The sequence below is a fragment of the Corvus moneduloides genome, chromosome 4 (assembly GCF_009650955.1).
Source record: "Corvus moneduloides isolate bCorMon1 chromosome 4, bCorMon1.pri, whole genome shotgun sequence".
Classification (NCBI taxonomy): domain Eukaryota; kingdom Metazoa; phylum Chordata; class Aves; order Passeriformes; family Corvidae; genus Corvus; species Corvus moneduloides.
In genome coordinates this window covers 61635970-61649437 of record NC_045479.1, presented here as the reverse complement: position 1 = coordinate 61649437, position 13468 = coordinate 61635970, and the positions used below count along the sequence as shown (strand labels likewise).

General features: G+C 36.4%; 1 protein-coding gene across 4 annotated transcripts in view; it reads left to right on the top strand.

The window, feature by feature from the left end:
* KMT2E (lysine methyltransferase 2E) overlaps positions 1-13468 on the top strand; it is a 57175-nt gene that overhangs the window by 29992 nt on the left and 13715 nt on the right. For all 4 annotated transcript variants that reach the window (XM_032105831.1, XM_032105829.1, XM_032105832.1 and 1 more), the window contains 10 exons: positions 2090-2262; positions 3257-3295; positions 4919-5131; positions 6564-6694; positions 7763-7880; positions 8031-8140; positions 9004-9265; positions 11157-11255; positions 11992-12156; positions 13139-13447. In XM_032105831.1, the coding sequence (XP_031961722.1) occupies positions 2090-2262; positions 3257-3295; positions 4919-5131; positions 6564-6694; positions 7763-7880; positions 8031-8140; positions 9004-9265; positions 11157-11255; positions 11992-12156; positions 13139-13447 (1619 nt within the window). The remainder of the gene's footprint in view (positions 1-2089; positions 2263-3256; positions 3296-4918; positions 5132-6563; positions 6695-7762; positions 7881-8030; positions 8141-9003; positions 9266-11156; positions 11256-11991; positions 12157-13138; positions 13448-13468) is intronic.

Genomic DNA, 13468 nt, shown 5'->3' with positions numbered 1-13468 from the left:
TTTCAAGAAAAGAGCTTTTAAATGAACATTTCACATGGTAGAAAATTGTGTGTGTTAAACTTTTATATGTAACCACATCACCTTTCTTTCTGGCAACATTTTTAGCCTGTTGTTCTGGGGCCTGTCATTGCATGAGATGTTGTTGATTTTGTGTTTCTGGTATAAAAGTCCAGTTCTGGTGCATCTTACTGTGCACTGGATTACCTACTATGGTTCAGTGAAGCAAGCACCTTCGTTAAGCCCGTGCTTAGTTGTATACTGGATGGTTTGGGTTTGATTGGTGGGTTTGTGTTTGGTTTGTTTTTATTTTTTAAGATAAAATATCTAGATGTACAACACAAGGATGTTGCTTTAAGCTGTTTGGCCTTGAAATTGATGCTGTCAAGATCACTTGCTGCTTCTGGGTAAATTAATCTGGGCCCATAACTTGTTGTGAAATTTGGAGAGTTTGTATCTTGCTTATGACATGAAAATTCAAGATCTCTCCTTAGTGTGCTTTACCAAGGCTCTTCAAAGTGAAAGCAGGTTATGTAGGTTAGGAAGGAGTGTCCCAAAACAACACTATGTAATTATATGTTCAGTTGAGGTAATTTTTCTTTGCAGTAAGTTAGAGCACAGTGTAGACAACAATATTGAAATGTTGCTTCCCTAAGGAAGACAGTGTTTTGTGGGGTTTGGGACAAGGGGAAGAGGTGTGTGGCTGTGATGTCATGATTCTGTAGGCACTACTGTATGTACTACAGATGCTGACAGTTTCAAGAGGGCCTGGGGTTTCTGTTTCTCAGGTGTTGGTTATTCTGCTACTTCTTCTTTGATTAGACATTTCTTCTTTCTGTGTGCTTTTTGTGCTCATTTAGAAAATATTCTCCACAGAGAAGTAAACAAATTGAGAAAACATCATCAGTTCCTAATTTATGAAGTATAATTACGTGCCTGATAAAGTGTTCAAAAGAATGACCAAGATGGTAAAATGGGTTTGTTTGCTATGCACAGAAGAATCCTGTTAAGGAATGTTGTGAGCAGGAAAAATCCAGAGTAACCAGTAGCTGCAGTTCTTTATTTAGTAAAGAAGGTTTCGCGAATTAGGACTGCTGAGTGCACTGATTAAAGCAACATCCTTCTGAGATCAGAAGGAATGTTTTCTCTGTTCTCGTATTAAGTATTTGTAAAGCCTGCTTCTGTGCCTTATGAGAAAGTTTTGCTTAGTGTGAAGTGTGTTTACTGAATGCAGACTATTTGGAAAAACTGCTAAAATCTGAGAAGTCTGTACTGAGCACATGCAAACAGCAGTCTCTTATCTGTGTGCATCATCTCTCTTCCAATCCTCCCCATCCTTCACAGCCTTTCATCTTGACAGAACTAGGGTAATCCTGTTTCAGGTCAGGATATGTGTTTGTCTGACATAAATGCTGATGTGTGCTAAATTTCAGGCTGTGGCCTTTAGGTCTGTGAGAGCACAGCACAAAGAAAAATGTCTGTCAGTTTGTGTCTGATGGTCTCTTTTCTCTTCCTTAAGTAGCAGAATGTCATATTAGGGGATTTTGAGTACAAAAGGCTTTTGGCTAAATTGACATATAAACCCTGAAAAAGGCATTTGACAGTGCAAATTGCAGCTGAAATAGTTGATTATGACTTACATGTGATGAATTAATAGAGGTTCACTAGAAATGCTGGTCAGTCATTAATTTTAATCCCTTCTAGAATACAGTCTTCTGAGAGAATCCAAATGCCCTGTTACAAGTAAAAGCTATATATAAGTGAATAAGTTAACAGTTTGTTTTGGGGTTTTTTTACCTTTTTTGTTCTGATTCTAATTCTGCTTATAATGGACTATGGTCATTAATTCCATTCAAGGAATGGAATTTAATCTGGTACCTTTTTCTTACCTCACATTATAAACCTCTCTTAATTACCAGTTTCTCATTGGTGCGTCATTTTCATGCTGTTGCAACTGTTGGTGAATTTTGCATATGAGTGCTTGGAGCACTTGTCAGTATGAATTTCAGTGTTTTGAAAGCAGATGTAGAGTAACTAGTGAATGTTCTTTCTGCAGGACTTGATTATTTACAGAATATTCTTTGTTTTAAAGATGGGGATACCAGTGCGACTGAGAGTGGTGATGAGGTTCCTGTGGAACTGTATACTGCTTATCAGCATACACCAACAACAATTACTTTAACTCCTACAAGAGTTACAAAAGTCAATGATAAGAAGAGGAAAAAAAGTGGAGAGAAAGAACAGAACATAGCAAAATGTAAAAAAGTAAGTGAATTTCTCGTATTATTCTGTGTTAGAAATTACAGCTATGTGACATTTCTTACCAAGAGACACTGATTTAAAAATCAAGCTGTTTTACTACCTGGTTTTAGCTTGAAATGTACCACTCTGCAGTAAATGATAGTCTTCTTGGGTGCCTGACCCCCATGGCCCCTCCTTACTTCAAGTTAATGTATCCTGGCTGGGAATGTTCAGTTTTATAATTGAGGCAGAGTCTCACCACAGGAATTGAATTTAAATGACTATTTGAAATACTTAGAGGTGGGACAGACCAAGCTTTGGGATACCCAAAGGAGAATTCCTTGATAGTCTTCATTTGTGGTGGTTTTGAGCACAGAAATGTTTGCTGTCTGTTGTCCTGATGTGACTCCATGTTCATTTATTTGAGTTGCAATTGTGTGGAAGTATGCTGTCAGAAAGTTGGCTGCTAAACTAATTAGATTTTTAAAATGCTGGCATTATAATGTTTAGCTATGGGTGTATAAACAGTATGATACATGTGAAGACAATACCTTTGTGAAGAAGTAAAGTACATGGAACTTCCTAAACAAGTGGTTTTCATAGTTAATTTCATTGGCTTGGATGAGAATTTTGTCCTTTAAAACTTGAAAGTCAGAATAAGTTACTGATGTCTTTTTGGAAATCTTTAGTAAAATGTTCCTTTGATTGAACAATCCTCAAGACAAATCTATTGCCGTGTACTCTTCCGTTACCTCTGATATTTTGGCTCGGATTCTGAAATTCTAGAGAGTCAAGTTGTAAGGAGGGAGAAAGGTAGAGGTACCTGACCACTGTGCACTTAGGTTGGAATGCTGAATTGGTTTTTAAAATACATTTTGTGAGATGTAACCTCTTACCTTCTTGAGATTTCAGCATAGCTTGTTCTGTTGTTTTCATCTTGCATGTTTAATTGAAAAGTTAATTCCTTTAGAGATTTTGTATTTCCTCCAGTGACTATAAATATCTAATTTTATTCCAGGCATTTCGAGAAGGATCCAGGAAATCTTCAAGAGTAAAGGTAATGTGATTTTGTTTGGGTTTTGTTTCAAACCTTAACTGTACATTACTTAAATATTAAGCATCAAGAGTGTAATTTGGGCTATACACTAAGCACTACAATATTCTCTTCTTAGTAACTAATATATTACATAAGCATCACAGTGATTTTAAATTAAGATAATGAGCACTACATCTTTGTCCTGCGAAATTAACTGAAATAATTAGTGCAAATTTTTGTCAAGAATAGGTGGTTTTCAAGAGCCAGGGGATGAATTGGGGCTCATGTGTGCTATGCAAGGGAGTAAAATTGAGTGAACACCTCATTCGAACTTAGTGGCTCCAGCTTTTCATAACTGTTAAGCAGCGAAATAATGAAATGGCTGTACTGCATTTGAAAGCTAAGTTAGTGGTTCTGCTCTTGTCAAACCTCCATCTATACCTGGTGGGACTCCGGGATGTCTGGTGGGATTTTACTCACTGGTACTGGCATAGTCCGAGGGAATCATATTGGGATGTCTGCTTTGTAAGATCTAAGTGTTACAGCAGTCTTTTAATTTTCTGTTAGATAAAAACGTCCATGGTATGAGAACTAGGTATTTCCATAGTTCATTCATGCTTGGTATATATCAAAACAAGTGGGATGCAATTTATGCTTCAAATATGTAAGATGTGCCTTGTGAAGATGGAATTGGGGGAAAAAAATCTCTAATTTTGTGAGGTTTTTTTAATACGGTGCTTGTAAGGTTCCACTGTTTTTTCATGGTTGTCTTAGCATCTCACCTTTTAAATGCTGTTTGTCTGTATGGTTTTCTTCGTGCACAAAAGAAATGTAAACAGGTGATTTGAATTGCTGAACTACTTGTGTTTTATTAATGTTTAATAGTGTCTCTGCTCAGGTGGATAGAAAAGGGAGCGTTGGCTGGCTGCTGCTGTCCGTAAGGAGCTTTGGTTGGCTGCAGCCTGGCTGCTGCTTGTGAGGTCTGGAGGTACAATGGCACTTTCTTTAAAAGTGAAAGGATCTGAAGCACTGCAGAAGAAAATTGTATAGCGAGGAGCAGATAAGGAGAGAAAAAATTTATGTGCAAAGCCTGTAACATTAGAATTACAACCTTAATGTAGCAGATGTACGATTAGTAAAGTTTAGTAAGTTACGCAGCGGAAGAAAAGATAGGCATGATCTTTGAAGTTGAAAGGGGAAAATCAAGTCTGTGTGTTACAGGATAAAAGCTGGAGTTCTCTATATTTGCATATGTTCACAAAAGTTGAGTGGGCAGGGAGATCTGACCCTCCAACTCCTGCACTTAAATTTGTGATGCAGTGCAGTTGTGGGAAGAAACAATGTCATTCTCCATTCTCATCCCACTAAGAGTGGGAATCGCTGTTGAGGAGGGAAAGTATTCCTGAACTTGGATGATATTTAGTAAATAATAAAATTCTTGAAAGGACAAATGTAAAGTGACTGAATTTAACTCAATGTTTTTAAGTAATGCAAAGTTTTATACCAGACTTGCTAAAAAAACCCAAACTTTAAATCAGTGGCATATCTTTTCCCATCCTTTTGTGTCTTGTTGTAGACTTTTTTTTTTTTTTTTAATTTTAATATCTTACCTTCTAATATCTGGTCATTTACTTTAATTTTTAGGGCTCAGCTCCAGAGATTGATCCTACTGACAGTTCGAACTTTGGATGGGAAACTAAAATCAAGGCATGGATGGATCGTTATGAAGAAGCAAATAATAACCAATACAGTGAAGGTGTCCAGAGGGAGGCACAAAAAATAGCTCTCAGATTAGGCAATGGAAATGACAAAAAAGAAGTCAGCACCAGCAATCTGCTTTTCAAACCTCCAGTAGAGGTAATGAGCTGTGCCTTGTTGTGTTACTGCATGCTGTTTGTGCCATGATATTAGATGCCTTAAAAAAAACCCAAACAACCAAAAAACCCCAAACCAAACCAAAAAAACCCCAAACAAAAATAAACACAGGAGGGGAAAAAAAACCAAACCACAACAAAAAAGGGATTTCACATTCAGTTTCTGTTCCTTGTCTTACCAGATCTAAGCATCAGCATTTTAACATAATTTTCAGAATTTGTAACTGATTTTTATACATTCTGTACCACCCTGGTTGTGTTTACACTTGCATATCATTTATCCTAAACAGTAGCTAAGGTGTTAGTCTCAGCCTGAACACTGGATTGTCCTTAGACTGTCTTTTGACACACAGTCAGCTTTAGTCAACTTTGCTGCTGTTTCTTACTGAGGGATATCTCGAGTGGTTAGAGTAGAATCAATCATTGAAGCTGAATTTGTTTTTTTTCCCCCCTACTGTGTGTATCAAGATGTTCATTGTCTACATTTTTCTTAAGGTGTGGTAAGTGTTCTGGATGTTCATGGGTGGTGTTTCTGATACTGACTTTTTTTTAAACCTTGTGATCCTGTAATTTCTAGTTTATGAAGAAATTGTGCTATGTCTTTTTCTAGCCTTACTTATCAGGAATTTATCAGTTACTTACAGGCTTAAAATCAGAGCCATGTAAAAGACTTAGCATTTTATAGCAGAAATCTTGAGGAGTAGTTACTGTAGCAGATTAATGGAAGCATCTTTGCTTCTTTTTCTCAAAGACCATCATGGCATATGGGACACCCTCCTTAGAGGAATATCCCTACTTACAGAGCCTTTTGCCTACATAGAGGCTACTTCCTTTTTGATTGGTGATGACAGTTATGAGAGGTGTGAGTTCACTAATTGCCAGGGTATGTATTGGTTTTTAATTAAAGCCATCCTTCCATCTAAAGATATGAAAATGAATTTGGAAACTCTCTCAGGATTCTATTTTTTTAATTATTATGTTTTTTCCCTGTTCTGTTTTTCCTTGAATGGTTTGTGAATGTCATTTTATGTCTGCATGTTTTGTTTTCTTCAAAGGAATTGAAGCCTTTTGAAAGTGTTGTGCAAAACAGTGCAGCAATTCATCCTAGTCATGGTGAAAGTTAAGTGCAGTAAAGGCTATAGTACTTGAATTGTGAGAACATGGATATGTTGGTTTTCAGCCATGTCCTGGAGAACTAGGGCTGAAGCATTCCTTGTGTCTAAATTGATTAGTACCAGCATTGGTAGGGGAGCAGGACAGCTTGGTCAGTTCAGTCTGGAGGTTTAACTACAAAAAGGAGGGCTTTTTTAGTTCATACAAAATTGTTTAGTAGTTGTGAAAGTATAATCTGCTGTTAATAATAATGGAAAAATGGTAGGAAGTGAAAATTCATAAATGAATCTATGTCTTTACAGAGTTATGTGCAAAAAAACAAGAAGATTTTAAAGGCTGCCAAAGACTTGCCTCCTGATGCACTTATTATTGAATACAGAGGAAAGTTCATGCTGAGAGAACAATTTGAAGCTAATGGATATTTCTTTAAAAGGTTTGTTCATTCCTAATGTTTTAGTAAAGTAATTGTTAAAATGCTGTTTGCCAAACAGTTGCTTTAAGTACAAATGGGTCTTAGTTACCAGCAGTGTATTTTACTTTGTCTGTATTTTACTTTGTCTGATTAAAAGTAATGACAACTGGAATCTTTTCTGCCCCTTTCTCTTCTGGATATCCTGTTGTTTAGGAGCTAGTTTTCTCTTTTTTGTTCTTCCCTGATTACAGGATTCCTGCATGCTCAGTTGGGTAGTTGTGCACCTTAAACTAGGAAATAGACAGGTTCTACCATCCTAAAATAATTCATATGGTAATGATAAAGGCTGTATCTTTTGTGAGAGAAACGGATTTTAAGTCCATCAGGCTGAGAATGAAATTGGACACAGGTCAGCTTGGGGCCGTTTTACTGCTAGAGTTCTCTAGTTGGTTAATTGACTGTGCTGTGTGTGACTGCTTCCTTCTTCCTGTGAATTGTTTTCAAGGTTGCCACTAACTGCATGAGCACACCTACTTGGGAATTTGAAAAAGGCCTGTTGGAGGAGATAAAACACACAGCTTTTGCTCAGTAAAGATGGAAGGGTTCCTTGGCATTTGGAATAGCAGAACTTGAAGCATGGCTTCACAAAGTATTTTGGAGGCCCCTTTCCTTCAGGAGGGTTGGTGCTAGTGATGCTGCAGTTGTTAGGCAGATGTAGAGGTCTTACTTTTTCTTAAATGATTCTACATGGCATATAAATACCTGAGTTTCATTTTGGGGCCTGTCATAAGAAAAGTTTAAATTTGAAAAGCTTGGTATTTTCCATGTCTAGTGCTTGCTCTGTTAGCGTTCTCCCTTTAGATCCTATGCAGATGATACAGGGCTGTACCTCCATCTTGAGGTATTCTGAGAATACATTTGGGGAATGTACCAGTTAAAATCATGAAGCTTAAACATATCATTCTTAGATTGACCTCCAAGTTTGGTATAGTGTGCCAAGCATCATGTTACAAAGCTGACTAATAAGAACAAGCACTATTGAGCATCATAAAAACTACGAAATTCATGGTTTTCTTGTGTGTTTTTCAGGCCATACCCATTTGTTTTGTTCTACTCCAAATTCCATGGGCTAGAAATGTGTGTTGATGCAAGGACTTTTGGAAATGAAGCTCGATTCATCAGGCGTTCGTGTATGCCAAATGCGGAGGTGAGCGCATTTAGAAAGTTAAACTAGGTTTTATTTACTTAAAAATCTCCTTTTCCTTGAGGTTCCTGATAATTTGAGCAATCCCTACAATTTTTATACAAGTACTTGAAAGTAATTCATGGTAGTATAACAACATTCTCTTGACTACAGGTGAGGCATGTAATTGAAGATGGAACAATTCATCTTTATATTTACTCCATCCATAACATTCCAAAGGGAGCAGAGATTACTATAGCATTTGATTTTGATTATGGAAATTGGTAAGTATTTGAGAATGCTGTTCTAAAATACATCAAATGCTCATTAAGTTACTTTGCAATTCAGAATGGCTTTGGTTTTGTATCGTTTGCTTTCTTGCATGCTTTAGTAACAAAAGGCTCCTTAGGCACTGTATTTACAATGAACAGTGTGTGCGTGGGTACAGCTGTGTATTTTTATTACTGCGTTTCTGTGGCCTGCTCTTAAGCCAGCTTGGGTGCAGTGCTGTGCAGACATGCCTTTGCTACTTGACCTGAGCTATGTATGACCACCGAGTAGGTGTGGTAATCAGCATGGGTTCAGACTCCCTCGAGATAGATACCCTGTACTGTTAAGAGTTGTAGACATACTCCTTCTAAAAGTACATCGTAGTTGTGTTTAGTACCTGTAGCTGACAGCGTGTTTCAGTTGAATGTGTTTGAGTAACATTTCCTGTGTATCCAAGGGGAGCTTAAAATTGTGCAGAGTGACTCTGAGTTTGGTGTGCTCATGCTGTAAATTGTGTCTGCCATCTTTGCATATGACTTTGATGCATCTGTTTATTTTGTGTGGGTTATATTTCCACCTAGGATTATACTCAGATTTTAGATGTCTTTTGTCTTTCAAGTAAAATACTAACCTTGAGTTCAAAAGAATTCTGTGTAGCAAAGCTAAAGAAGCCAAAACTTGTTTTAACCAATAGATAAGGTTTTTGAGTTACGGTAGTGTTGTATATTATGGTGAAAACTTGAGTCACCTGCGTTTTAAGGTGGTTGGTTTGCATTATAGCAGATGCTAAATGTGAAATATCAGTGATTTAGTATTGGAGGGTGTCATTGCTGTACAGCCTAATCAAATATGCCTTCTTGCATTTAATTACTTGCAGTAAGTACAAAGTGGATTGTGCTTGCCTCAAAGAAAACCCTGAGTGTCCAGTTCTCAGACGTTCTGAGCCTACAGAAAACATCAATACTGGATATGAAACTAGAAGGAAAAAGGGAAAGAAAGAGAAAGATGTTTCAAGAGAAAAGGAGACTCAAAATCAGAACATCACATTGGATTGTGAAGGAGCAGCCACCAAAATGAAAATTGCAGATAATAAACAGAGGAAGCTCTCTCCCCTCAGGCTGTCCATTTCTAATAATCAGGTACTGACACAAGGATACTCAGAAATAAGAACTTTTAAATACAGATACTCTCTTTTTATAGCTACTAAGGAATTTTAACAAGTCACTGAAAAGCAATGTGGACATTTATCAAAAATCAGAATGATGGATAAGCTGTTTAGAATTTTATATATTATTTTCAGTTTTCCTTTATATTTGGTTGTAATTAAAAGTATATTGGTTTGGTATACCGGTTTTAAGTATATTTTTTTTTCCTCTGAATGTCTTTGTGACTCTCTGATGTGAAGGCCTCGTGTCATGGTTTCAGGAGCTCCCAGTCTGTCCTGAAGTGCCTTTTGGTTAATTGTGTTACTCAGTAGTATTTTAAACGTAGCAGTAAGTAGCCCTGTTATTAAAACAGAACTCCAGCCCAGAATACTGAGTGTTGACTGCAGCTCCATTTTTAATAGAGCTCTGCAGCTCCATGTTTAACTCAGTTGGGAGGAAGAAAGTGTGTTTTGAAGCTAAATGTGTAGGTAGAATGATAAAGCTACCTGGTAATGTACTGTGATAGTAAATTTTAAATTAGTCTTTTTTTGAATGTGTCAATTTGAAAGAGCTCTTGGGAAGGGTCCATGACATAAATTACTGATTTTGCAGAGCACCTATTAAAGATAACTATTTAACATGATTAGATTGTTACCTTAGTAACTGCCTATATTTCTTCATTTTGGGGGTGGTGGTGATGGGGTTTTTTTGTTTGTTTTTTTGGGTTTTTTTGTTTTAATATGATGGTTTTTGATGATGATTTAGGGGCTGAGAAAAGGGAGTTATTCTGGGAGGGAGCAATTCCTAGTTCTTTTAACGTCATTTAGGACTGAAGGAAATAAGATAAAAATGAGCATGTTGACACCCAGTTTCCCTAAGATGATAAATTGTTCTGGAGTGTTAGTAGCTAAATAGCTTAAAAATGCTTGGAAGTCCAGAAGGCATGCACGTGCCTTGCAAATTATCACCTCCAGAGAGGTAGTATTTAAACTTTCTCATCTTAAGTGATACTTGCTTTGTGTTTTGTGTCATGTGTCCAAGAAGTGATAACTGGTATATGGAACCTTCTCCCGATCTTCTAATGTAATATACAGTGCTTATATAGAACAGGAAAACTTCTATTGTTTTTCGAAACTAAAGAGTAGGAATTGTGGGAAGAATAAAGCTGTTAAAAGTACATTTACATTTTCCCATACACTTTCTTTACAGTAGCATCATATATATCATCCCAGGAAAAAAGCTACTAATTGACTGGTTTCTATATTTAGATATACATTTTAAGATAAACTATAAATCTTTGTCTAGTCTTTTATGTAAAAGTGAAATTAAATATAGGACTAGTGAACACTTAATTCATCTCAAAGTTATGCTTTCATGCTTGGTTTTTCTTTCAAAACAGGAAACCATTGTTAGTTAGATAACTTTTGTGTTTCCATATGATATGGCACTGTCATTAGATTATATAGTGAGTGTTTAAATGGAAAGTGTGACTTCAGTTGAATACACTTCTGAGCTGAGAAAAAAAAAACTTCTGTGTAATGGTTAACATCTACTTTGGCATTCATTCTATTTTACTAAAACTAATACTATTTTTATGGGTGTATGACATAAAGCTCCTAATTATTTAACTGATTATTAAGTGGTTAGAGCAGTGGGCATTGTTAGTGTCCAAAAGTTTCTTTTGGTTTTTTTGAAGTTTTAATTCTGATACTTCTCTTTGCTTGGTGGGATGGGGGAGCGGAGATGGAACACTTTCATCCTGTTTTTTTGGTTTGGTTACTTCTGATGTAGCAATCTGAGGATTCTTAGCTCTGTGTAGCTTTTAGTTCACTCTAGTTTATGAGAGGAGTAGAACTTCTGTAAAACAGTCATTTCTATCTTCCAGGAGCCAGATTTTATTGATGATCTAGAAGAAAAAACTCCCATTAGCAATGAAGTAGAAATGGAATCAGAGGAGCAGATTGCAGAAAGGAAAAGGAAGATGGTAAGTTGGGAAGCAAGTAGTTGCCTAAAAGGCATCACTAAGGCTTAGTGAGACCTGCTCTTCCCATGCTAATTGCTGCTTTTTTGTGGGCTTGTAGAATCTGAGCATGTGCAAAGTCAGATCCTTACATGAACTTATCCTTAAAATGCAAGGCTTGCTATTTGAGGACACATCATCTGGGTTCATTACTACTTTCTGACAAAAATCTGCTTTTATCTTCAATTGTATATAATCTGTTTCGTGTCTTTAGATGATTTCTGCAATGTTTTTTTTAGATCTAATTATTTGTTCTTTATTATTGCTTGTTATTTGTAATGGTCATTTTTATAAATAGCATTGGGAATCTAGATTTTTGCCTATTTTATTTGAATTCCCAATTTAAGTCAACAGTCTCAGAAATCCTAATTTTCAGATTTGGTTAGAACAGTGCTAATAAAAGTAACATCTTAAAATACGCTTTTTTTTGTTAAGTATTCAAAAATTTTACCAAGTTCTTAAATCCAAAATAGGATTCTCTTGTTTGTCAGGCTGGTACGGATGCAAGCCTTTCTTCAGAAGTCTAGTATTTGCAGTGATTGTAACATGTCAGTTTAATCTGAGGTTCTGCTGGACTCCATCTTCATGTCAAACATACATTGAACATGTTTTGAAGTACTTAAAAAATAGAGTAATTACATATTTATATATATGAAAGATTATTACTAAAACTGATCATGATTATTGTTAAATCCATCAGACAAGAGAAGAACGGAAAATGGAAGCTATCCTGCAAGCTTTTGCCAGACTGGAAAAAAGAGAAAAAAGAAGAGAACAGGCTTTGGAAAGAATCAGCACAGCAAAAACAGAGGTTAAATCAGAATGCAAGGAAGCACAGATTCTCAATGATGCTGAATTTATTCAGGTAGTTATCTGGAGCTTTATTTTAAAGCTAGCTTTTAACATCACATATTTTGTCAATTTGGATGGTGAGCTGCATGTTAAGATGTAAGAATTTTTTTTTCTTCTGAACTCAAATATATGTGACCAAAATCTATGTGGTTCTTTGACATTGTATTTTATTAGCTCCTGATTTTTTTCCAAATAAGATACATTTAGAATTCTTTAATGAAGAATTTCAGTTTACATGAGTTTATGCAAACATACACACACCAGCTGTGTAATTCAGTCTGTCTTTGAAGTTCAGGATAGAAGCATTTATTGATGCTGAATTTAGTCACAGGTGACTTTCCTTAGGCACCCTCTGTAACTAGGGGAGAACAATTAGTTTCTTCAGTGGGTTTTTCAGGAACATACAATACTATAATCTTTCTGTTATTTTAAAGGAAATGAGTTAGTAAAGTGTATTTTTTTTTCTGAGTTCCATCAGATGATACTTAATGTTTTATAAACAGTTTTTAACTCTGTTGTTAATGGATGCTTCTTAGTTTACAAATACTTACATAATGATTCTCAGTCCAGGTGGTTTCCCTGAGCAGTTTGTGTCAGCATTCTTTTAAGTACCTTCTGTGACAAAGCTAAACACCTAGTAAACTATAAATTGCAAAAAGAATATTGGACTGAAAGACATCATCATATAAGCAGTTGATTTCTAGCTTATGGATGAATGAATGTCAGTTCTTACACAAATCTGTCATGATCTGACTGGTGATGGTTTTGTGTGAATACTCTGCTGATGATACAGCACGTGCTTGGGAGGAAACTACAGGAAATCCTGTCATCCTTCAAGAAGGAGAGAAGTATTGTAGTTCTGACAACAAAAATGAGATTGAGGCTTTTTGGACCTGTAAAAGAAGAGGGAACTGACTTTTTTTTTCCCCTTAAGAAAGATAGGTAGTTCTTAAATGTGTGTGGGATCTGTGTACTAGACATCTGTCTTGTCCCAGGAACCGGCAAAAGAAGAAACTGCCACCAAGCCCACCCCAGCCAAAGTTAATAGAGCTAAACAGAGAAAAAGCTTCTCCCGGAGTAGAACTCACATTGGACAGCAGCGCAGGCGACACAGGACTGTCAGCATGTGTTCAGATATCCAGCCCTCCTCTCCTGATGTGGAAGTCACTTCACAGCATAACGAAACTGAGAATGCTGCACTGGTAGCTGAGCCTGAAACAGAAACTGTTGTTACAGAAATGGTTACTGAAACAGAAGCTCCAGCACTTAGTAAATGCCCTACTAAGTATCCTAAAACAAAGAAGGTAAGTCTCTTGAGGAATGGG